This window comes from Macaca fascicularis, chromosome 19 (genome assembly GCF_037993035.2).
Source record: "Macaca fascicularis isolate 582-1 chromosome 19, T2T-MFA8v1.1".
NCBI lineage: Eukaryota > Metazoa > Chordata > Mammalia > Primates > Cercopithecidae > Macaca > Macaca fascicularis.
The window spans coordinates 9,946,442-9,972,614 of record NC_088393.1 but is presented as its reverse complement, the minus strand read 5'-3'; the positions used below and the strand labels follow the sequence as shown (position 1 = coordinate 9,972,614).

General features: G+C 41.4%; 1 protein-coding gene, 1 long non-coding RNA gene and 1 pseudogene across 39 annotated transcripts in view; 1 reads left to right on the top strand and 2 right to left on the bottom strand.

The window, feature by feature from the left end:
• LOC101865847 (zinc finger protein 177) overlaps positions 1–26,173 on the bottom strand; it is a 59,078-nt gene that overhangs the window by 6,234 nt on the left and 26,671 nt on the right. For 31 of the 38 annotated variants that reach the window (XR_012428339.1, XR_012428341.1, XR_012428340.1 and 28 more), the window contains 2 exons: positions 15,875–15,950; positions 3,028–3,169 (listed from right to left, as the gene is read on the bottom strand). Coding sequence is in view for 29 of the 38 variants with exons in the window: in XM_065535274.2 (XP_065391346.1) it covers positions 3,028–3,169; positions 15,875–15,950 (218 nt within the window). In the remaining 9 variants the exon portion in view is untranslated. Of the gene's footprint in view, positions 1–3,027; positions 3,170–15,874; positions 15,951–21,458; positions 21,588–26,173 lie in introns of those variants that run through there. The other 7 variants (XM_074025743.1, XM_074025745.1, XR_012428342.1 and 4 more) reach the window with 5 other exon arrangements.
• On the bottom strand, positions 4,663–9,118 carry LOC141409202 (uncharacterized). Its single transcript, XR_012428345.1, has 2 exons — positions 9,056–9,118; positions 4,663–7,830 (listed from the first exon to the last, which is right to left on the bottom strand). It is a non-coding gene; the product is annotated as an uncharacterized lncRNA (long non-coding RNA).
• Positions 24,702–25,349, top strand: LOC102122104 (UBX domain-containing protein 2A pseudogene; annotated as a pseudogene).

Here is a 26,173-nt window from a genome sequence, read left to right as displayed (position 1 = left end):
ATTAATAATAAAGATCATAGCAGAAATAAATGAGAAAGAGATAAGACAACGGAAAAGATCGATGAAACTGAAAGTTGGTTGTATGAAAAGATAAACCAACAAAAACCTTTAGCCAGACTACCTAAGATTAAAATAGACAAGACTGAAGTAAAATTAGAAATGAAAGAGAAGGCATTACAACTGGTAACTACAGTGCCAGGCGCGGTGGCTCACGCCTGTAATCCCAGCACTTTGGGAGGCCGAGGCGGGCGGATCACGAGGTCAGGAGATCGAGACCATCCTGGCTAACCCGGTGAAACCCCGTCTCTACTAAAAAATACAAAAAACTAGCCGGGCAAGGTGGCGGGCACCTGTACTCCCAGCTACTCGGGAGGCTGAGGCGGGAGAATGGCGTGAACCCGGGAGGCGGAGCTTGCAGTGAGCTGAGATCTGGCCACTGCACTCCAGGCTGGGGGACAGAGCAAGACTCTGTCTCAAGAAAAAAAATGGCCGGGCGCGGTGGCTCACGCCTGTAATCCCAGCACTTTGGGAGGCCGAGACGGGCGGATCACAAGGTCAGGAGATCGAGACCATCCTGGCTGACACGGTGAAACCCCGTCTCTACTAAAAGTACAAAAAACCAGCCGGGCGAGGTGGCGGGCGCCTGTAGTCCCAGCTACTCAGGAGGCTGAGGCAGGAGAATGGTGTAAACCCAGGAGGCGGAGCTTGTAGTGAGCCGAGTTGGCGCCACTGCACTCCAGCCTGGGCGACAGAGCAAAGACTCCGTCTGAAAAAAAAAAAAAATCAACTGGTAACTACAGAAATACAAAGGATTGTGAGACTATAATGAAACATTGTATACCAAAAAATTGGATAATCTACAATAAATGGATAAATTCCTAAAAACACATAACCTGCTACGACTGAATCATAAATAGAAAACCTGACAAGATCAATAAGAGTACGGAGATTAAATCAGTAAGGAAAAATCTTCCATCAGAGAAAAGCCCAGGACTTGGTGGCTTCACTGTTGAATTCTACCAAACATTTAAAGAATAATCCTTCTCAAACTTTTCCAAAAAAATGGAAGAAGAGCCCAACCAAGCTCTTCATTAAACTCATTTTATGAGGTCAGCACTACACTGATACCAAAGCCAGAAAAAAACACTGTAACAGCAAAAAACTACAAGCCAATATCCCTACTGAAAATAGATGCAAAACTCCTCAATAAAATACTAGCAAACCATATTCAACAGTACATTAAAAGGATCATACACCATGATCAAGTGGTATTTATCCCAGAAATACAAGGATAGTTCAAGATATGCAAAATCAATGTGATACGCCATACTGACAGAATGAAGGATAAAAACTATATGATCATTAGAATAGATGCAGAAAAAGCACTTGGTAAAACTCAGCATTCTTCTGTGATAAAAACCCTCAACAAATTAGTTATAGAAGGAATGCACTTCAATACCAGTAAAGGCCATAGGTGACAAAGCCACAGCTTACAGTCAATTATAAAAAATTGGAGGCTTTTCCTCTAAGATTGGGAACAAGATGCCCATCCTCGCCACTTCCAGTCAACATACGACTGGAAGTTCTAGGCAGAACAATTATGCAAGAAAACAAAAGGCATCTTCTACATTGGAAAAGAAGTAAAATTATCTGTTTGTAGATGACATGATAGTTTGATGTAGTTTCACTTCATTATTTTTGCCTTTCTTGCCTGTCCTTTCGGTGTCAACTCCTTTAAAAAAACCAGTCAAGACCAGCCTGACCAACATGGTGAAACCCCGCCTCTACTAAAATGCAAAAATTAGCCAGGTGTGGTGGTGGGTGCCTGTAATCCCAGCTACTCGGGAGGGTGAGGCAGGAGAATCACTTGAACCTTGAACCTGGGAGACAGAGCGAGACTCTCTCAAAAAAAAAAAAAAAAACAAAAACTGAATTATGAAAGGAAGCAAGGGAGAAAACGGATGTAGTAAGAATGGCAAAATGGTGACAATCATGGAAGCTGGGTGGTAGGTACATAGTAGCTTCATCATAGCACTCTATTCCTGGGTATGACTGAAAATCCATGGTGAAAAGTTTTTTAAAAAGAAAGTAAAATTTCCATATGAAAACATGAAGCAAGGAACTGTACCTGTCAGGCATAATAGAAAGAAAATCTCTCTTGAGGATTTGTATATACAAGTGCTTTCTTTTAGGTTTCAGTCCAAATTCATTTGTGTAGTTCAAACAACCTCAAGAGAATCATTTCACTTTAAGAGGGTCCTAAGTGGCATTGTCCCCAAGCAACTAGTGCAAGCAAATGGACCTATCTCTGGAAAATCAACTTTAAGTCAGGTCTTGAGGCCGGGCGCGGTGGCTCAAGCCTGTAATCCCAGCACTTTGGGAGGCCGAGACGGGTGGATCACGAGGTCAGGAGATCGAGACCATCCTGGCTAACACGGTGAAACCCTGTCTCTACTAAAAAATACAAAAATCTAGCCGGGCGAGGTGGCGGGCGCCTGTAGTCCCAGCTATTCCGGAGGCTGAGGCAGGAGAATGGCGTGAACCCGGGAGGCGGAGCTTGCAGTGAGCTGAGATCCGGCCACTGTACTCCAGCCTGGGCGACAGAGCGAGACTCCGTCTCAAAAAAAAAAAAAAAAAAAAAGTCAGGTCTTGAGAAAAAAATCTTATATGCAAAGTTCTAAGTAAACTGAGGAAGGCACAGTTTAAGAAACAAACACAAATACGCAATGTACCATGTGTAAGACACAACTAAAACACAGCCATCAGGTGGAAAAGCCTAACACTTCAGATATTATCCTTTTAGACATACTTTAAAAAATATAAAAGCTTAAAGAAATTAACAAAAATTTAGATGTGGAATAAGATACTATAAAATGGTTAATTAGTTTAAAAAGCAATTTTTAGAAATGAAAAATAAACCCACTGAAATGAGAAATTCAATGCCAGTATTAACTACTAGATTAGAATTTTGATAGCACTATTAGATGAAAACCTAGCAATTTTCTTGAAGTAGTGAAAGACACTAACCTTTGGGTACTGGAAGTATTATAAGCCCCAAGCTGAATACATAAAAAGAAATCCACATCTAATTTCATTATAGATTTTTCTTCCTTGGTATTTGATTTTTTTCCATAATTTCCAAAGCAGCCAGGGGAAAAACACACGTCACCTATAAAAGGAAAAACAGACTGATAGTTGATGTCTCAACAGCAACAATGGACATCAGAACAAAGCAGGACTATGTCTTCAGTGTGCTGAGAAAAAAATGGCTTATCAACCTAGAATGCTAGACAGTTAAACTATCTAGCTGCTCTTTATAGGAAATACAAAGATAACCAGTTTAAGCAATGAAAACAAACCAGTCAGCCAAATCCAAATATTATGTGGGACATTTTAAGAACAAATAACTTTATTTTTTCAATAAATCAGTGGATTAAAAAAATGAAAAGGGAGGAGGCAGAGAACAGACACAACAGAAACTTAAGGGGTATAAAATAAAAAAAATGGAGACCCTGTTAGGCTTCTCATTTGAACAAACCAAACGTAAAAAGATATTCTGTAGCCAGTCAGGGAACATCAGACTTTGTTAGTTGGGATAATGGAGTAGTGGTGATGAACCAACTAGAGATGCACAGTTAGTAATTTACTGAAGAAATGACAGGATGTCTGGAATTTGCTTTAAAAACAAATCTGAGGGGAAAAAAACAGCATTATCCAATAATATTTATTTGCAGTAACCGCTAATACAGTAACCACTAATCATGTATGGACAGCTACTGAACACCTGAAATGAGGTTAAACTTTAAGCATTTAAACTTCAATAGCCACACGAGGCTAGTGGCTACTGTATTGGACAGCTAAGGGCTAGATGATGCAAGATGAGCAAAATATTGGTAACTGTCAAAGCTGAGTGTTAAGGACGTGAGAATTCATTATACAGTCAGCCTGCTACACGACCACAGATCAAAAATATGTGGAAAAAAAGATGAATGCTTGTGTCTATACCAAACATGTAGACTTTCCCCCTTGCTATTATTCCTTAAACAATACAGCATAACTATTTATGGTCCAGCACAGTGGCTCACACCAGTAATCCCAGCACTTTGGGAAGCTGAGGCAGGAGAATGCCTTGAAGTCAGGAGTTCAAGACTAGCCTGGGCAATAAAGCAGAACCCTGTCTCTACAAATATATATATATATATATATATATATATATATATATATTTTTTTTTTTTTTTTTTTTTAAGTTATCCAGGTGTGGTGGTGCATGCCTGTGGTCCCAGCCACTTGGGAGGCTAAGGTGGGAGGATTACCTGAGTCCAGGAGTTTCACGCTGCAGTGAGCTATGATCACAACACTGCACTCCAGCCTGAGCAACAGAATGAGACTCCATCTCTTAAAAAAAACCAAAAGACCAACCAACCACTTACATAACACTTATTGTACTAGGTACTACAAGTAATCTGGGGATGACTTAAAGTAAATGGGAGGGAAAACATAGCATTTATGGGAGGATGTGTACAGGTTATATGCAAATAAAATGCGATTTTATATAAGGAATTTGTGGCTGTGGAGTTTGGAAGCCCTGTGGGGGTCCAGGAACCAGTCCCCCATGGATACGAGAGACACCTGTACTATTCTACTTCTGTGGAGAATTAAAAATTTTCATGATTAAAAGCTTAAAAAATATACAAGGAGAGTTATATAAAGGCATTTTAAAATAAAGACTTGAGACAACGTACCCATCAAAAAAGACCATCACAGAAGTAAATTAAAAGTACTTCAGGAGATAGGAATTGGAAGACCCAAAATGTTAAGTAGAATGAACACAGGTAAAATGGATAAAATTAAGGAAACCTTTATTATATAAAATGATAATAATATCCAATTTGTGAGATGGAAAAATAAGCTCAATCCTAATACTAAATAATACATAAATTGGGAAGGAGGCTGTATGTTCCTTGTATTCTTCCACTGGGGACTCACAATATTGATTAGCTTTAGACTGTAAGTATGCATGATAAAATAGGGTAAAAATTCAAAGGATGGACATAGTGAGTTTAACTCACAGTCTAGAAGAGAAAATGGAATTAGGTTAAAAAAAAAAAAAAAACCCTCAATTCCAAAGGTAAGAAAAATAAGGGAAATGAAACAAAAAAATAGGTCAAATGAAAAGCACAATGTAGTAAGATGGTAGAAAATGTCTGACTTTATCAGTAAGTGTACAAATGGGCTAAATTCTGCAGTTTAAAAAGACTGTCCTGGTAGATTAAGATAAACTCCAGCTCTATGTTATTTCATTAGATGCACTAAAACCCACAACACCACATAAAAACTGAGTCTTGCTGAGGTGGAGTGGATCACATGAAGTCAGGAGTTTGAGACCAGCCTGACCAACACGGAGAAATCCCGTCACTGCCAAAAAAAAAAAAATACAAAATTTGCCGGGCTTGGTGGTGTATGCCTGTAATCCAAGCTACTCGGGAGGCTGAGGCAGGAGAATCACTTGAACCCGGGAGGTGGAGGTTGCGGGAGCTGAGATTGCGCCACTGCACTCCAGCCTGGGCAACAAGAGCGAAACTCCGTCTCAAAAAAAACAAAACAAAACAAAACAAAACTGAGTCTCAAAAATAAGAAAGATATATCAGGTGAATATTAACCAAAATCAAGTTTGCTAAATTAATTTCATACATTTTAAGATAGCACTATTAGAGGTAATGATATGAGGATGTAAAGCACCAATTAGGAAGATATAAAATTCTAGTCTCATAAAACTCATAAAGCAGAAGCTAGTACAATTAAAGAAGAAATAACACAAATCATCAACACTTTAAGACTTTCAAACACTGCTCAGCGATAGATCATATGAAAAAAAGGATATGAAGATTTGAACAATAAGTATGTTTAATCTAGCACACTGAGGGATACGACTGAATGTATTGAGTATACCAGACATTCTTTTGAAGCACAAATGAAGTGTTTATAAAAACTGACCATACTGTATGGTAAATATACTGTAAAGCTTGTCTTCAACCTTTCAAAATTTGGTATATAAAACATCAAGTGCCCCTTAAATATATACACCTACTATGTGCCCACAAAAATTAAAAATTAAAAAAAATTAGAAAAAGATTTGGTATACAGACACGTTCTCTGACATGTCTTAATTACAATGTAATTAAGTTGTAAGTTAATGACAAGAGATTACGTTGCACTATATGAAATGGCTGTTTTGGTAGTTTAAAACTGTGGTTGAATGTTAGTGGTTTCATATTTTTCAAGCAAATAGAAAAAAGTAACACATTTGGAATTAAGAACACATCACACTTCCAAAGAACTTATGGTTTTATAAAAGAATTGAATTAGAAAATACATAATACTATGGTTATTGATTAGTTCTAAGTACCACAACTTGTAGAATGTACCTAAACTGGTCCATAGGAAAAAAATAAGCTTTATATGTTTATATTAGAAAAGAAGTGAAGTTAAAAATTAACTTAAGTGGTTGGAGCAGGAATAGCAAAAAATACTATGATGAACTAGAAAACAACAGTATCACTCAGGCAACAAAATGGTTCTTTGAAAGCTACTAGGAAAAAAATCAGGCAAAACTCTTCAAAGAAAAAGAGAGAAAAACACAACTATAGATGTTGCAGAGATTAAACAAGACATGAATAACCTTAATCAAATTCAAAACTTTCAGGAAATAAATTGATTCCTACAGAAATATAACTTACCAAAACTATGTAGAAATTACAATAAAAAGAACTAGCTGGTGATGGTTGAGTAACACTGTGAATGCAATTAATGCCACTAACTTGTACATTTAAAAATGATTAAAATGGCAAATTTGGCTTTAGATATTTTACCACAATTTAAAAAACGTAAAAGAAAGAAGAATCTAGACTGATGCTGTCAGCAAGGTGCTAGGTCTTCCCAGCTTAACTCACTGCCCAGACATTCTTTTAAAATAGAAAACAAAACTGGATTATTTAGGTATTCACCAAAAAACACCATGCTCAAAGGCTTTATCAGTCAGTTATGCCACTCAAAGAAGAAAGAATTCTAGTCTGGATGAAAATCTTCCAGAGATTAGGCATATTTATGAAGACTCTGGTTACTTAAACTACACTTCAATGTAATTCGTCACTAACGTTTGCATTATGTTAGGTATAGATAACTTATCCACTCTATAGGCGAGAGTTGGGTATTTGGAAGGTTTAATATAGCCTTTATGCAAACCCCAGAACTCTGTATGGTTCAAAATGTCATGTTTGCATTTGATTATTCTATTAACAGCAGTTTACAATATTACAAGGGGAAAAAATGGTCACTTTTAAACTAATTTCACAAAAGTTTAACTTATCAAAGGGATTACAGTGATTAACAGTATAAAAGGAAGAATGTTCTCTGAGATTGGCATACTGATATCAAACATGACAAGGCCACTTTAAGTAAACAAAATCATAGGCAAATTTCAACAGATTCAGATATTCTAAGGAAAATAAGTCCAAATAAAAAATGTCAATAAATAGGAAAGATAGTACAACAGAATTAAGTTAGGTTTACCAGAGGAATACAAGATGCTTACTATTAGAAAATCAATCAATATAATTTGCTTCATTAATAGAGCAAAAGAAAACCAGGATGATCAACTCAAAGTGATAAAAACCAGTATCACATAATGATTTCAAAAATAAATGTTTTCAGCCTGAAAACTTTCAGGCTGAATTTAATTCAGCCAGCTTCTTTATTTATTTATTTTTCAGACGGAGTCTTGATCTGTTTCCCAGGCTGGAGTTCAGTGGCACGATCTCTGCTCACTGCAACCTCTGCCTCCCGGATTCAGGCGATTCTCCTGCCTCAGCCTCCCAAGTAGCTGGGACTACAGATGCGTGCCAGCATGCCTGGCTACGTTTTTGTATTTTTAGTAGAGACGGGGTTTCACCGTGTTAGCCAGGATGGTCTCAGTCTCCTGACCTCATGATCCGCCTGCCTCGGCCTCCGGAAGTGCTGGGATTACAGGCGTGAGCCACTACACCCAGCCTCAGTTGAATTTTTAAAACACAATTCAAAGATGGGCAAAATGATCTGAATGAACATTTTTCTAAAGATAAAAAGGTCAACTGCACATGAAAAGATGCTAAACATCATTAGTCACCAGGGACATGCAAATCAAAACCACATTAAGATACCACTTCACACACTAAGGTGAGTGTAATTAAAAAGACAAGTGTTGAGGATGTGGAGAAATTCTTGTTTTTTGTGGAGGCGAGTGAAGTGGTGCTGCCACATTGGAAAACAGCCTGGCATTTCACCAGAAGATTAAACATAAAAGTTCGTCTCATGAACAAGCCATTCCACTCCTAGGTATATGCCCAAGAGAAATATTCACAGCAGCAGTATTCATAATAGCCAAAAAGGAGAAACAACCCAAATGTCTATCAATTGATGAATGGATAAATGAAAATGTAGTGTATCCATACAATGGACTACCATTTGACAACAGAAAGGAATGAAGGCCAGGCATGGTGGTTCATGCCTGTAATCCTCAGCACTAAGGGAGGCTGTGGTGGGTGGACCACATGAACCCAGGAGTTCAGACCAGCCTGGTAACACAGTAAGACTCAATCTTTACCAAAAATTTAAAAAATTAGCTGGGCTTGGTGGCCCACACATGTGGTCCTACATACTCAGGAGGCTGAGGTGGGAGGCCAAACTAGGAAGGTCGAAGGCACCACTGCACTCCAGCCTGGGTGACAGAGCAAGATCTCCTCTCATTAAAAAAAAAAAAAAAAAAAGGAATGAGGCTGGGCACAGCGGCTCACACCTGTAGTCTCAGCACTTTGGGAGGCCAAGATGGGCGGATCACGAGGTCAGGAAATCGAGACCACCCTGGCCAACATGGTGAAACTGCGTCTCTACTAAGAATACAAAAATTAGCCGGGCATGGCGGAGCACGCCTGTAATCCCAGCTACTTGGGAGGCTGAGGCAGGAGAATCGCTTGAACCCAGGAGGCAGAGGTTGCAGTGAGCTGAGATCGCGCCACTGCACTCCAGCTTGGCGACAGGGCTAGACTCCGTTTAAAAAAAAAAAAAAAAAAAAAAAGGAATGAAGCAGTGATACATGCTACAAAATAACCTTGAATTCATTACGCTAACTCAAAGCAGCTAGTCGCAAAGGACTACATAGTTCATGATTTCCATTTCATGATTCCATTTATATGAAATGTCTAGAATAGGCAGATCCACAGAAACACAAAGTCTCTTAGTGGTTACCAGTGAAATGGAGTGGAATGGGGGAATAACTGCTGATGAGTATGGGGTTCTCTTTGGGGCAATGAAAATGTTCTAGAGTTAGATTGTAGTCATGGTTGTACAACTCTTAATATACTAAAAACCACTGATTTATACACTTTAAATGAGATGAAATATATGATCTTATGTCAATAAAGCTGTTACAGAAGGGAATGTCCTTAATCTATCAAAAACATATAGCAAACATGTAAGTAGTGACAAGCTGAAAGCTTTCGTTCTGACACCTGGAAGGCAGCAAGGATTGCTCCTTCTAATGTTTCGGACGTCTTAGGCAGGGCAGTAAATTTGCGGGGCAGGAGTGGGGTCATAATAGGATTATAAAGGGAGAATAAACTTCTTATTCATAAACAATATGTGAATATGTAAACATCCGAAACAAACTACAGGTAAACTGAAAACTAAGGTCTGCTGCTTGCTGTATACAAAACATACACCCTGAGGGCTCAAAAAAGCACAAGTCCCATAGACGGGCATCTGGTCATACCTAGGAATTACACATTCATTTATCCTTTGACCCAACAACTTGACTTCCAAAAACAAACTTTGAAGACCTAAGTCCACAAATACGAATAAACACGCACAAGCCCACTCAGATGGAACAACTCAAATGCCCATCAAGCACTAGGGTGCATCCACATAACAGAGGAGAAAAAAAGGAACGATCTCCGCAAATTTATAATGCACATCCCAAGATATGCCTTCTAATAGCCGAAAGTGAGGCACACGAGGGCATTTTCTTGAGAAAAATAGTCTCATACTGGGGAAGACGTTTAAGGAGGACGGTACAGAAAGTGGAGAAGAGGCCCCGCCAACGCGCTCTGACCACATGAACCCACTCGCCTCCTCCCAGGGACCAACTTCCGGAATGGCCGCCCCAAGCCCAGCGGTGCTGAAGGAGCCGCAGCCGGGGGCTCCGGGAAGAAACACGGCGATAGCCGGAGGCTTGGGCGGGAAGCGGCAGGCAAAGTCTGGAGCAGCCGGGGCTGCGCAGGGCGCCCTTGACCCCTTCCCTCCCCACTCCGCCGGCCTGACTAGCGGGGCGCACCTGGGCCTGGCCCGCTAGGACAACAAACGATACGAACACCTTTCTCAGCTGCAGGCGGCAGCGCTGGGAGACGGCAGCGCTGGGAGACGGCAAGGCGATGAAAGCGTACTTCCGCTTCCGGCATTGGCTGTGAGGGGCGGGCTCCCCAGCTAGCGCATTTGGCGGATTCGCCCTGAGGACTTGGGAATGGGGAGTGGCAGACGGGCCTGCTCCCTTAGGGCGAAGGCTGTGACTCTTTATTCATTGCTTTACAGAAAATAAGAGGCACAAGCCAAGTAACTTGCTTGGGTCTCAAAGTTAAGTAAAAGGGTCCGCAGGAACTAGAATCCCTACGGTCTTCCCAAGGGAAAAAGCAAATGTCCCCAGAGGAAAATGGGACTCTGCAGCCACAGGAGGAAAAGGGGTCCAATTGCCCCCTTCCCTCTTCCTGAGCAAAGGAAGACCCCCGAGGTCAGGGATATTTTGGTCTGGACTCCAGTTTAAACAATTAAGTCCAGGTATTTAAAAAAACTGAGGGTCTCTGTCAGCACTTGAAATTATCCGCCAACAAAGGAGATCCTGTTAGGACCAACAGGGTTTGATTCACATTTGCAAGATTGGAACCTTAGAATTAAAACTGAAAATCTCAGTCCGGTGGTAGAAAAAAAGATTGATTTTAAATGACTTTGGAGTTATTACTGTATTCAGACATCCCAAATCCAGGCTTTTAAAAAAATCTCAATAGCCTTTGTCCCTTTTCCAGACACTCCCATGAATAAAACTCCTACCTAGACAGAAGGATTTAAGAATGTTTAAGAGAATCATTATTTTTAAAATTATTATTTTTTTGAGACTGAGCTTTGCTCGTCATCCAGGCTGGAGTGCAGTGGCGCGCTCTGGGCTCACTGCAACCTCCGCCTCCCAGGTTCAAGCAGTTCTGCCTCAGCCTTCCAAGTAGCTGGGATTACAGGTGCCCGCCACCACGCCCAGCTAGTCAATTTTTGTATTTTTAGTAGAGACGGGGTGTCACCATGACCAGGCCAGGCTGGTCTTGAACTCCTGACCTCAAGCGATCCACCCGTCTCGGCCTCCCAAAGTGCTGGAATTAGGGGCATGAGCGCCCGGCCAGAGATTCATTGTTAATGTTATTCACTAGAGCCAAGGAAATCTCAATCCCTCCTGGCAGTTTGTGCCTCTCACATAGACCAGCTCCATAAAATAACTGCCTATAAACAGAAGATCCTTAAAGCACTAGGGATTAATTACTAACATTAGATTCAGGCATTAGGGCCATTGTGTTTAAAACAAAAATTTCAATCTACATCCAAAAAAGGAAAGATTTTAAGAAGTTAGGTTCTTTTCTTTACCACATTATTAGAGCCTAAAAAGGAACTACTAGGTGAAGTGTGAGGATATTTACACACGTTCATTGACCAAGGACTCTCGACTTTGTTCCGGGGACAAAGTGTGATGGTCTGAGGCAGAAGTAAAATGTCCATTAGCCCTCCTGAGCTCCATGGCAAACACACAGCCTCTGTTAATGCTGGTCTTGGCCTCCATCTGTATTCATGCAAGAGGTAGAACCTCTTTTTAAAAAAAAATTTTTTTTTTTTGAAACGGAGTCTCGCTCTGCCGCCCAGGCTGGAGGTGCAGTGCCTTGGCACACTGCAAGCTCCACCTCCCGGGTTCACGCCATTCTCCTGCCTCAGCCTCCCGAGTAGCTGGGACTACAGGCGCCTGCCACCACGCACAGCTAATTTTTTGTATTTTTTTTTTTTTTTTAGTAGAGACAGGGTTTCACCTTGTTAGCCAGGATGGTTTCGATCTCCTGACCTCGTGATCTGCCCGCCTCGGCCTCCCTAAGTGCTGGGATTACAGGTGTGAGCCACTGTGCCTGGCCTCTTTTTTTTTTTTCTAGAGAAATTGCCAAGGCTGCATGCATGCAGATGCAAGAGCAGACTGCTTGTTCACTGCAATACAGCTACCTCACTGATTACACCGATTCCATTTTTAAATTATTATTTTTTTCTGGAGAGGGAGGGTGGATAGAGAAGGAAGTCCCAGGGAGTCAAAGGCCCAGAAACTCAGTGGAATGTCTCTTCTCACCACAATCTGTTCTGCTCCCTGCTGCTGACAATTTCCACTGAGCCCTTCAAGGGTCTCCCACACACAGGACAAGGGCTGCTGCTCCTACCTCCTCTCCCATGGACGCAAACATTGGTGGGAGCAATCCTTTTATTGTTATGGCAAAGAGAAGCCCTGAGGGTACCCGCATGGATGCCTTCAAGGTGACAGGCAGAGCCTGAGGCTCTGAAAAAGGTTGGCCTAAAACTACTGCACTAGATATGCACTTCCTGCTTAGACCAATCTCATTTGAGAATTAATGATATAGCCTTTGCCTGCGCGGGGCCCTGTTCTGACTGCAGTCAGGTTTGGGGTAGGCAGTGTAGAAACCCCCATTTTCACAGGCATCTGTAAAAATCATGTTAGGGATTTATTTATACTAAGCCACAGTAGGTTCATGCAAATCTAAAAATACTTTATGACATGTTTGTCTAAAATCCTTGATCTCTTAAAGCAATTAAAAAAAAAAAAAAAGCAGGCCCCAAATTGAAAACTGGCTTTCCAATTTCAATGGGTAGTATTTCTTCCGTATGAAAAGTTTACATTTGTGAGTCCTGTATTATTATTGGCCAGATTTTCAGAATTATTTTAAAAGACTACTTTAGGATTTTCGTTAAAAGAAAATAAAGGATACTGTCACCATTTATGTATCAAAAACTGGCAAAATTGTGCCACCTCTGGATCCAGAGCAGAGACATATTTGAAAACAAATTCCCAATGAAACCAAACCTGGGGGTTTTCAGGGCTCAAAATCAAAACCTATAGCCTTGTTAAATGCTCATATATACTTTTTTTTTTTTTTTTCCCTGAGATGGAGTCACCCTCTGTTGCCCAGGCTGGAGTGCAATGACACGATCTCGGCTCACTGCAACCTCCGCCTCCTGGGTTCAAGCTGTTCTCATTTCTTAGCCTCCCCAGTAGCTGGGATTACAGGCGCCTGCCACTATGCCTGGCTACTTTTGTATTTTTAGTAGAGACGGGGTTTTGCCATGTTGGTTAGGTTGGCTTCGAACTCCTGACCTCAGGTGATCCCCCCGCCTTGGCCTCCCAAAGTGTTGGGATTAAAGGTGTGAGCCACCGTGCCCCGGCCTCACATATACTTTCAACTTTTCATTCCTTTGTCAACTGCAAGAATCGTAGTGTTTGACAAGTTGGGTGTTTCTTGTCAAATACTACAATTCTTGCAGTTGACAAAGGAATGAAAGTTTTTTTTTTTTTTTCAGTAGCTTGGCAAAACAATCCTCTTATTTCTGATGACAGCAATACTCTCACTTCCTTCTAATTCCTGAAAATCAGCATTAGATTTTCATTTCAATAAAATCATTCATTTTATTGTGCTTTGCAGATAATGTGTGGGGTTTTATTTTTATTACAAATTGAAGGTTTGTGGCAATCCCCCACTGATGAAGTCTACTAGCACCATTTTTCCAATAACACATACTCATTTTGTTTCTCTGTCAGCATTTTGAAGCAAAGTATTTTACAATTCAGGTGCGTCCTTTGTTTTTTAGACATAATGCTACTGCACACTTAATAAACCTTTTTTTTTTTTTTTTTTAAAGATGGAATCTTGCTCTGTTGCCTAGGCTGGAGTGCACTGGCATAATCTTGACTCACTGCAGTCTCCACCTCCTGGGTTCAAGTGATTCTCCTGCCTCAGCCTCCCGAGTAGCTGGGATTGTAGGTGTGCTCCACCACACCTGGCTAATTTTTGTATTTTTAGTAGAGATGGGGTTTCACCATGTTGGAGAGGCTGGTCTTGAACTCCTGGCCTCAGGTGATCCACCACCTGCCTCAGCCTGCTAAAGTGCTGGGATTATAGGCATGAACCACCACGCTCAGCACTTTTTTTTTTTTTTTTTTTTTGAGACAGGGTATTGCTCTGTCACCCAGACTGGAATGCAGTGGCACAATCATAGCTTACTGTAGCCTTGAACTCCTGGACTCAAGCAATCCACCTGCCTCAGCCTCCTGAGTAGCTACAACTACAGCTACTCCACCACACCTGACTGATTAAAAAAAATCTTTTTTGTAGAGATGGGGTCTCGCTATGTTTGCCCAGGCTGGTCTCAAATTCCTATACTTGAGTGATTCTCCTACCTCAACTTCTCAAAGCACTGGGATTACAGGTGAGAGCCACCTCATCCAGCCAACGTAACTTTTATATGAACTAGGAAACCAAAAAATTTGTATGACTTGCTTTACTATGATGGTCTGTGGAAGCAAACCCACAAATCTCCAAGGTAGGACTGTATATAACAGTGAAAACCTGAAATTAAATAAACTGTATTGTCTACAGGTGCCAAAACAAAGGCAAAAAATAAGCAGCCCTTACTTATATTTTACCTTGAGTGTGGTTCTGAATTTGAAGAATGGTTACTTAGAGGCAAAGTGATTGGGGAAAAAAAGATCAGTCTAACTCTTGATATTATTTCACCTAGACTTAATAGGTCTCCAGGGTCAGCAATAAGGGAGATTTTGGGTTCATCACAGGATCTCTAAAGTAAGTGGCTTAATGACAATATTGTGAGTTTTATTACTATCATGCTTATACTCTGAAATACTTCATTCTAACAGGACATGACATACATATCCAATTGGACAGATGCAGCTTGCTGAGTAACTTCCAAAACAAGAGAGAGGAAAGAAATAGGAGAGTTAAAAAAAAAAAAAAAAAAAAAAATTGGGCATGGTGATTTGTGCCTGTAGTCCCAGCTCCTGGGAGACTGACATGGGAGGATCACTTGAACCCAGGATGTGGAGGCTGCAGTAAGCTATGATCATACTACTGCACTCCAGCCTGGGTGACAGAGCAAGACCCTGTATCAAAGAAAAAAAGATATTTTGAACTGTGAGTTCTCTGCCCAGAGGCACACAATAATTCTAAATATCGGGCCAACAATATAGAACCCAGAAGAATGCAAATTGGCTGCTGTTAATTTTGGATGAGGCCAGAAAGTCTGGAATCAGTACCTAGGGTTCCCCTGTTAACTCTAAAGACTGGACAGACTCAAATGAAACAAGGTACTGGAATCCATCAGAGATGGTAGTGGATATTTCATCGTACACAGATCACTTAAGACAGTAACAATGGTGATCCCTCAAGGAGTTGTAATGAAGTGAGTCGAACCACAGGCATTTTATGGCATCCATTAAGGGCAAAACAACTGTGAGGTCATCAGACCTTGTGACAGTTACGACTATTAGAAAGTTTCCACTGGCATTTAGCAACAAAATCATTTGCCTTATTTATGATGTCATTTAACAAACGGAGAATGAGATTCAGGAAAGGCTAAGGGAAGGGCCCCAGACACATAGCTCAACAGTAACAGCTGCAAGGCCCACATTCCAGCATCTGGGCTCGAGTCTAAGCCCTCAACACCTAGGCTCTATGTGAGCAAACAGTACCTCTACAGGCTTTGCAACTCTGAAGCTGTTGGGACCCTGGAATCTTCCCAGTCAGCCGTCTAGTCCACTGAAGAAACTAATAATTAAAAAAAAAAGAAGAAAAAAGGGTATGAGTTTGGTTCTGATTACTGTTGTAGTACAAAAAAAACCACCTCAAGCTTAGTGATACAGAATAGCGGTTCTCAGGGTTGGTAAACTGTTGAGGGACCCAAAACACTTTCAGGGGGTCTGTGAGATTAAAACTACTGTTATAATAGCACAAATACATTCTTGACCTCTTCACCATATCCACATTTATACTGATGACACAGTATAACAGTGGACAAAAGTGCTAGTGCCTCAGCAGAAATTAAGGCAGTGGGCTGGGTGCCATGGCTCATGCCTGTAATCCCAGCACTTTGGAAGGCCAAGGTGGGTGGATTACCTAAGGTAAGGAGTTACAGACCAGCCCGGTCAACATGGCGAAACCCCGTCTCTACTAAAAATACAAAATTATCCGGGCGTTGTGGAGTGCGCCTGTAATCTCAGCTACTTGGGAGGCTAAGGCAGAAGAATCGCTTAAACCCGGGAGGCGTCGGCCGGGCGCGGTGGCTCACGCCTGTAATCCCAGCACTTTGGGAGGCCGAGACGGGCGGATCACGAGGTCAGGAGATCGAGACCATCCTGGCTAACACGGTGAAACCCCGTCTCTACTAAAAAAATACAAAAAAACTAGCCGGGCGAGGTGGCGGGCGCCTATAGTCCCAGCTACTCGGGAGGCTGAGGCAGGAGAATGGCATGAACCTGGGGGGCGGAGCTTGCAGTGAGCTGAGATCCGGCCACTGCACTCCAGCCTGGGCGACAGAGCGAGACTCCGTCTGAAAAAAAAAAAAAAAAAAAAAAAAAAAAACAAAAACCGGGAGGCGGAGGTTGCAGTGAGCCGAGATTGTGCCATTGCACTCCAGCCTGTGGCTAAAAAGAGCAAAATTCTGTCTCAAAAAAAAAAAAAAAAAAAAAAAAAGGCAGTGGCACTGAACTGCACGGTCACTGAATGCCTCACTGTCCCACACTTGGGATAAATAAAAATGTCCTTGAGGGAACAGAAAAAGTTAGAAAGCTTAGATCTGTCACCTTGGAAGTGTCTCAACACATGTAAACTTTTCTGATAGGATCAATGGTCATGTTCATGAAGGTTTATTTTAGACACTGTACTGTAAAATAGGTCAACATTTGGAAGATCTGGGTAATGAAGTAAATAACGATTTCCTTTCATTTTAGAAATGAGGGTCTCACTATGTTGTCCAGGCTGCTTTCAAACTCTTGAGTTCAAGTGATTCTCCCACTTTGGCCTCCCGAAGTGCTGAGATTATAGGCATAAGCCACTGTGCTGGCCCTATTTTCTAAGTCATGTAGTAAGGTATGAAATCATGCATTAATAAAGTAGCCAAAGTGCAAGATACAGGCTGGGCGCAGTGGCTCATGTCTGTAATCCCAGCACTTTGGGAGGCCAAGGTGGGTAACTGACTGAGGTCAGGAGTTCGAGAGCAGCCTGGCCAACATGGTGAAACCCTGTCTCTACTAAAAATACAAAAATTTGCCAGGCATGGTAGTGGGTGCCTGTAATCCCAGCTACCTGGGAGGCTGAGGCTGGAGAATCGCTTGAACCCAGGAGGCGGAGGTTGCAGTGAGTGGAGATTGCACCATTGCACCCCAGCCTGCGCAGCAAGGGCAAAATTCCATCTCAAAAAAAAAAAAAAAAAGAAAAAAAAAAGAAAGAAAAAAATAGTGCAAGACAAACAAACGGATTTTAATGTAACAGAAAAGAAACAATTCCTTGACAGGATTTCATATTCCATATTGCAACTAATCCTTCACAAACTACCATTTCTTGAGCTTTGGTGTAATATCAAAGAAAATTCAAAATTACCTGAAAATGCTTCTCTCTTTTCCAACTATATATCTCAGCAAAGCCAAACTTTCTATATATACTTTAATCAAAGCAATTAATGGCAAAAAATGTAGAAACAGGTATGAAAATTCAGCTGTCATCTATTAAGCTCTTAAGACATTAAAGAGATTTGCAAAAGCATGCAATATGCCACTCTTTCCACATTATTTTGTTGCTATTGTGGAAAAGTTATTTTTAAAAAGCATGTTATGTATATTACTAAAATATTTTTAAAATTTGCAATTCTTTTTTTTTTTTGCGATGGAGTCCTACTCTGTCACCCAGGCTGGAGGCTGGAGCACAGTGGCATGATCGCAGCTCACTTCAACCTCTCCCCCTGGGTTCAACTGATTCTCTTGCCTCAGACTCCCGAGTAGCTGGGATTACAGGCACACACCACCATGCCAGTTAGTTTTTTTGTATTTTTAGTAGAGATGGGGTTTTGCCATGTTGGCCAGGCTGGTCTCGAACTCCTGACTTCAGCTGAGCTGCTGGCCTCAGCCTCCCAAAGTGCTGGGATTACAGGCAAAAGCCACCATGCCCGGCCTTAATTTCTAAAATATTAAATATTCACAGATAGAATGCCCATTGGCAAAAGATTTTTGGGGTGCTCAATTTTCGGAGTATAAGAGTCTCAAGATAAAAAGTTGAGAACTGCTGGTAAAGAACCATTACCACTCTATTATGTTAACAGATTATGGGGCAGGAATTTGGACAGGATACAGTAGGAATGAATGGCTTGTCTCTGCCTCACAATGTCCAGGGCCTCAGCTGGGAAGTCTTACACAGCTGATGCTGAATCCAAAGGCTGGGGGCTGGAATCACCTTGATTCTATCATCACTCTTGTATCTGATGTTTTCCTTGAAATGGCTAAAAGACAGACAGCAGCTGGTGGCTGTTGATGGCAGCCATCTACATGTAACGCCTCCCTGTTACAGCAGAGCTGCTAGTTCCCAAGAGGAAGCACTAAGAGGAGCAAGCATCTCAAGAGGGAATGTTCCAGGATAACCACGAGGGAACCGCATGGCCCTTTGTGGCCTCGCTGTGGAAATCTCATGGAATCATTTATGTCGTACTCCTTTGGGAAATGCAGTCAAAGGTAAGTGCAAATACAAGGGGGAGGTAAAACTATCAAAGAATTTTAGGGCCATGTTTTAAAACCATCGGAGTCTGCACGTGGCTACAAACTATTAATATTTATACTTCCCACACACAAGAAACACTTATCTTCCTAAGGCCACACCAAAGTCTCATGCCCGTAGTAGCAGACTCTGGTTTTATGTCCAGGATCTGGTCAACTAAATAAGGTGCAATCCAGAAAAGAGGGCCAAGAGCAGTGGCTCACGTCTATAATTCCAGCACTCTGGGAGGCTGAGGTGGGAGGATCCCTTGAGTCCAAGAGTTCAAGACCAGCCTGGGCAACATAGAGACCCCGTCTCTACAAAAAATACAAAAATTAGGCGTGGTGGCATATGCCTCTGGTCCTAGCTACTCAAGAGGCTGAGGCAGGAGGATCACCTGGGCCCAGGAGGTCAAGGCTGTAGTGAGCTATGATTGTGCCACTGCACTCCAACCTTGGCAAGAACAGCAAAGTAAGACTCCCCTCTACTCCCCACAAACACATGCTGGGTGTGGTGGCATGTGCCTGTAGTCTCAGCTACTCAGGAGGCTGAGGCAGGAGGATCACTTGAGCCCAGGAATTCAAGGCTGCAGTGAGCTATGATTGCATCACTGAACTTCAGCCTGGGTGACAGAATGGGACCCCGTCTCAAAAAATTTTTTGAAAAGTGGCTGGGTACAGTGGCTCATGCCTGTAATCCCAGCACTTTGGGAGGCCAAGGCAGGAGGACAGCTTGAGCCCAGGAGTTTGAGACCAGCCTGGGCAAAATGGTAAAACCCTGTCTCCACCAAAAACAAACAAATAAATAGCTGGGCACGGTGGCATGTGCCTATAGTCCCGCTACTCAGAAGACTGCGGTAGAGGATCGCTTGAGCCTGGGAGGCAGAGACTGCAGTGAACCAAGATCATTGTGCCATTGCACTCTAGCCTGGGTGACACAGTGAGACTCTGTCTCAAAAAATAAATAAAAATAAAAATTTAAAAATAACAATAAAAACAAATAAAAATCGTAAAAGAGTCCTTGGGTTTGGTTTCTTGAATATACTCCTGCTCCTCTAGATTTGAACATTTATAAGCTAAAGAGACGTTATCTGTTCCCCCACACAACCAATACAGAGTTTGGGAGAGGAATGGGATAGTTAAAATAGACATTCCCATTAAAAAGGCCTGGGTGGGAAGAAATGGGATTCCACAGCAGCCCCTGACCCACAGCAATTCTTAAATTCAGGCAGAAACATGTCATCTGTTTCTTATGCACCAGTGCAACTCCACAGGAGTGATTCTTCTGAAGTTCTGTACTCTGAATCATACTTGCTTTCCCATAAAAAGTAAACATTTTCAACTGAGTAGTTTCACAGGCCTATTTCATCTGTTTTCTAACTGCAGTTTGGGGGTTCGAAGGTCTCTTTTCATTTTGTACTACTTCTTTCCATTTTATTTGGACAAAGTTGGCCTTGCTTTTGCCAGTGCAATAAAAACCCTTTTCCCATTTATCTCCATTAATTTTACTGGGTTTGTGTCATTAGACAAAAGCCATGGCTTAAATATATTAGGCCCTTCTCTATCTTGGACCCCTGTCTGTGAGACTGCAGGGGAACAATGCCCAGAAGGGATGCTGAGATGCTCTTTTGGTTAATGGAGAGGCACCTTATTTAAACTTCTACATACTATATCTATTCATAAGACTCTATCAAACACCAAACTAAAAGTCTCTGACATCTTAAGAAATCGTTCTATGATAAAAGGTTTTTATAATAAAATCTCTCAGTGAACTACTATAGTCCCAGCTACTTGGGAGGCTGAGGTGGGAAGATCACTTGACCCCAAAGTTAGAAGCTGTGTAGTGAGTTATGATTGCATCACTGGACTCACGCCTGGGCAACAGAGTGAGACCTTGTTTCAAAAAAAAAAAAAAAAAAAAAGAAAAAAAATTAAAATCCATAAATGCTAAAAAAAAAAAATAATAAAATAAAATCTCTCAGTGAACAAGCAGTGGAAGGGAACGTCATCAACCTAATAAAGCTGTCTTCAAAGGAATCCACAGCTAACATCATACTTAATGGTAGAAGACTGAACACTTTCTACCTAAGGTTGGGAATAAGACAAGGATGTGTGTTCTTACCACTCTCACTCAACACTACTGGAGGCCCCAGCCAGTACATTAAGAAAACATAAAGAAATAAAAGGCACAGATATCAGAAAGCAAAACTGCCTTAATACAGAGGACAGATTTGTTTATGTAGGATATTCCAAAAAGTTACAGGAATAGATAACTATACAAAGTTTGCAGGATTCAAGGTCAAATATAAATTATACACAATTGTAAATAATTTTATACACTAGCACTGAAAAATTGAAAATTTAAAACTAGTATTTATAATAGCATCAATAAAATGGTGCAATACAGAAAATCACAGAACACTGTTGAGAGAAATAAGACCTAAATTAACGGGGAGATTGTCTTAGTCCATTTGGGATGCTAGAACAAAATACCATAGACTAGATGGCTTATAAACAACAGAAATGTATTGCTCACAGTTCTAGAGAATGGGAAGTCCAAGACTGAAGTGTTGGCAATTTGGTGTCTGATGAGGTCCCACTTCTTGGTTTACAGATGGTGACTTCTTGCTGTGTCCTCACAAGGCAGAAGAGATAAGCAAGCTCTCTGGAATATCTTTTATAAAGGCACCAATCTAATTCATTAGTGCTCTGCCCTCGTGAGCCTAATCGTCTCCCAAAGGCCTGACCTGCCAGTATCATTGGACTGGGGATTAGGATTTCAACATAAAAATTTTGGCGGTATGCAAACATTCAGATCATGGCAGAGATACTGTGTCTATGGTTCAGAACAGCCAATATTAGTAAGATGCCAATTCTCTAATTCATCTTTAGATGAAACTGAATCTCAGTTAAAAAAAAAAAAAAATCTCAGCAGGCTTTTTATGGAAACCAGTAAGTTTACTCTAAAATTTATGTGAAAAGGCCAGGTGCAGTGGCTCACGCCTGTAATCCCAGCACTTTGGGAGGTCAAGGTGGGCGGATCATGAGGTCAGGAGATCGACACCATCCTGGCTAACATGGTGAAACCCCATCTCCACTAAAAACACACACACACACACACACACACAATTAGCCAAGCGTAGTGGCACGCGCCTGTAGTCCCAGCTACTCAGGAGGCTGAGCTTGCAGTGAGCTGAGATTGCGCCATTGCACTCCAGCCTGGGAGACAGAGCGAGACAGTCTCAAAAAAAAAAAAGAAAAAAGAAACTTATGTGAAAAAACAAAGAACATGAACCATCCCAAATGATTCTGAAAATTAAGGTCAGTGATGGAACTCTCACACCACTTGCTTTCAAGATTTACTAGCAAGCTACCATCATCAAAAAAGTGTAGTATTAGCAGGCCAGATGTGGTGGCTCATGCCCGTAATCCCAGCACTTGGGGAGGCTGAGGTGGGTGGATCACTTGAGGCCAAGAGTTTGAAACCAGCCTGACCAACATGGTGAAACCCTGTCTCTGCTACAAACACAAAACTTAGCCAGGTGTGGTGGTGCGCGCCTATAGTCTCAGCTACTTGGGAGGTTCAGGCACGATAGTCCTAGCTACTCGGGAGGCTGAGGCACAAGAATTGCTTGAACCTGGGAGGTGGAAGCTGCAGTGAGGTGAGATGGTACCACTGCACTCCAGTCTGGGTGACAGAGTGTGACTCTGTCTCAAAAAAAAAAAAAGTGTAGTATTAGCAAAAAGACAGACATAGATTAGTTGAACTGAATAGATCCCAGAAATAGATTTAAACATATGTGGTCAATTTGATTTTCAAAAAAGGTGCAAATAATCCAATAGACAAAAGACTGTTTTCAACCAATTGTCCTGGGGGAAAAAAAAAAAAAAATTCACATCCCTTCTACCCCTTCCAAAAGAAACCGTGACCCACGCATTGCAAAAAGGATCATAGAAGGGCTCATGCTTCCCAATTTCAAAAATTACTCTAAAGCTATAGTAATCACGGCAGTGTGGTTACAAACAGGTTAGACATGTACAATGGAGGTGAACTGAGAGTCTAGAAATAAATCTTAAATGCTGGGCACAGTGGCTCACATCTGTAATCCCAACACTTTGGGAGGTCGAAGCCGGAGGATTGCTTGAGCCCAGGAGTTCAAGACCAGTCTGGGCAACAAGATGAAACCCTGTCTCTACAAGAAATACAAAAATTAGCCAGGCGTGATGGTGTGCACCTGTAGTCCCAGCTACTTGGGAAGCTCAAGGGGGAGGATCACTTGAGCCTGGGAGGTCAAGGCTGCAGTAAGCCCAGATCACACCACTGCACTCCAGCCTGGGTAACAGAGCAGGACCCAGTCTCAAAATAAATAAATAAATAAGCCTTTACATTTACGGTCAACTGACTTTTGACAAGAGTGCCAAGACAATTCAATGGGAGAAACAGTCTTTTCAACAAATATGCTAGGGTAACTGGGTGTTACATGCCAAACAATGAAGCTGGATACACTGTTCACAGCATGCATAAATATTAGTTCAAAATGGATCACAGAACTAACGGTAAGAGCTGCAACTATAAAAATCCTAGAAGAAAATATAAAAGACTTCATGACCTTGAGTTGGCAATGGTTTCTTAGATTTGAGACCAAAAGCATAAGAAAAAAATAAATTTAAAACTTTTATGCTCAAAAGGATGCCATCAAGAAAGTGAAAGGACAACACAAAGAATGAAAGAAAATACCTGTAAACCATTTATTTGATACGGTATTTGTAGCTAGAATTTATAGAGCTCTTGAAACTCAATAATAAAAATAACTTAATTTAAAAATGGCAAAGGATCTAAACAGACATTCTCCCAAAGACAGACAGACATATAGTCAAAAATTGATGAAAAGATGATCAACATCTTTAGTTTTCAGGTGAGCTAAGCCCAGAGAAAAAAAAAATAATAAAAATCTTTAGCCACCAGGGAAATAAAAATAAAAAACAATGAACACTATTTCCCACCTAATAGGTGTTATCAAAAAAAAAAGATAATAAAAAAGATAGTTACTAAATGGTAACAGATTCAATGATTTACTCCCAAGACCAGAAACAAGACAAGAGGGGTCTCTCAACTTCTATTTAACAATACACTCCAGGTTCTAGTTAATGCAATAAGGAAAATACAAAACGCATACAGATTGGAAAGCAAGAAGTAAAAAATTTTATGTGCAGACAACAGAATTGTCCTAGTAGAAAATCTGACAGAATCAACTAAAAAGCTGCCAGAGGCTGGGTGCTGTGGCTCATGTCTATCATCCCACCACTTTGGGAGGCCGAGATGGGTGGATCGCTTGAGCCCAGGAGGTCTAGACCAGCCTGGGCAACATGGCGAAAGCCCGGCTCTACTAAAAATACAAAAAAATTTAGCTTGGCGTGGTGGGGCACGCGTGTAGTCTCAGTTACTCTAGAGGCTGAGGCACAAGAATTGCTTGACCCCCAGAGGCAGAGGTTGCAGTGAGCCAAGATTATGCCACTGCACTCTAGCCTGAGATACAGAGTGAAACTCGTCTCGAAGCAACAACAAAAAAAGCCCATGCGTGCTCCTCAAGTCTGCAGGCAGTGGGTGTGGGCGAACACTTGGCGCCTGGTGGAGACAGAGGCAGACGGGATTATCAACAGCGCAGCCGGGGTACTGGAGGTGGTCTGGGGTGAGGTGCTCCGGGTCTGAAGGGCTCTAGCCAAATGGTGCTGGTGGCACCTGAGCTGAGTGAGGTTGAGGCTTGGTGGCTGTGCTCGGAGTAAGGCAAAAGAAAATGAAAGAAGTAGATAATCTTGAAAGTATAAAAGACTGGGTTTATGAAACAGGACCTGACAATCAACCTCTTGGTGATAATCAATAAACAAATTGTGAATAGTTTGTTGATAGCCTTTTTGAGGAAGCTCAGAAGGTTGGTTCCAAATGCTTGTCTCCCACTTAACAGAAGAAACAGGTAGATGTAAACATAAAATTACAGAAAAATGGATTCGCTGTCAACGATTTCGAAAGTTATTCAAATGGTGCAAGTCAGCAGTTTTGGAACTCCATCAAAAAGGTGGAATTACCTTCAGAATCACAGGGAATTTTTGATAAAGAAGAGGTGGGTGTTAACGTTGAAGACAAGAAAAACGAACTATGTATGTCTACAAAGCCTGTCTTCCAGCCCTTTTCAGGACAGTCACTGATTAGGAAGGGTAAGCCATATCAAAGACTTCACTGAAAAATACCGAGGATCTCAAAAGAAGTCCTCCCTTTTCCCTGGCAACAACTCTTCCTGTCCTCAGGTTGTTAGACGAAACAATCACACTGGAGGAAGCAGATTCACAGAATGCTGCCGTCATTCAGAGACTCCAAAAAACTGCTGCACCTTTTCGAGAACTTTCAGAGCACCGATTTTTGACAGACTAAGTGGAAAATTTGCAGAAATGATGGTTGTAAGCAGACATGCAAACCAAACTGGGGACTGGACTGGAGAAGTCAGATTCACTGGACTTTCGGTTCGGGTACCATTGAACTCTCTCCTGATGAGATGTTTAGATAAGTGCAAGTTAGAAAAGTAGCATATGCCCCGTCTCTACTAAAAAATACAAAAAAAAAAAAAACTAGCCGGGCGAGGTGGCAGGTGCCTGTAGTCCCAGCTACATGGGAGGCTGAGGCAGGAGAATGGTGTAAACCCGGGAGGCGGAGCTCGCAGTGAGCCGAGATCCGGCCACTGCACTCCAGCCTGGGCAACAGAGCGAGACTCTGACTCAAAAAAAAAAAAAAAAAAAAAAAAAGTAGCATATGATTGGAAACTATATTCTGTGCACTTTTTCCAAAAGGCTACTCAGAAAAATACACTTATTTCAAATACTAATTATCAAGATATATTAAATAGCTGTATTATTTAGAATCTTAATATGGTATAAATTGGCAAATATGTTCACAATATTATTCAAACATCATTCCCAAACAGGGATTTATTTAAATGTTAGCTGTCTCAGTTATTAAATGGTTAATACATTGAAAAATTATACATGGCAGGTTTAAAAACATCGATGGAATTATTTTACAATTTAGATGCAAAGTTGGAGAGCCGTTTTTACCACAGCTATGCCTAAACCTCAAAGTGTCCTTGGTTATCACTCCATAATGGCAATGTATGTATATTTGAATATTAATTTGGCAGCCAGGTGTGATGGCTCATGCCTGTAATCCCAGCACGTTGGGAGGCTGAGGTGGGTGGATCACCT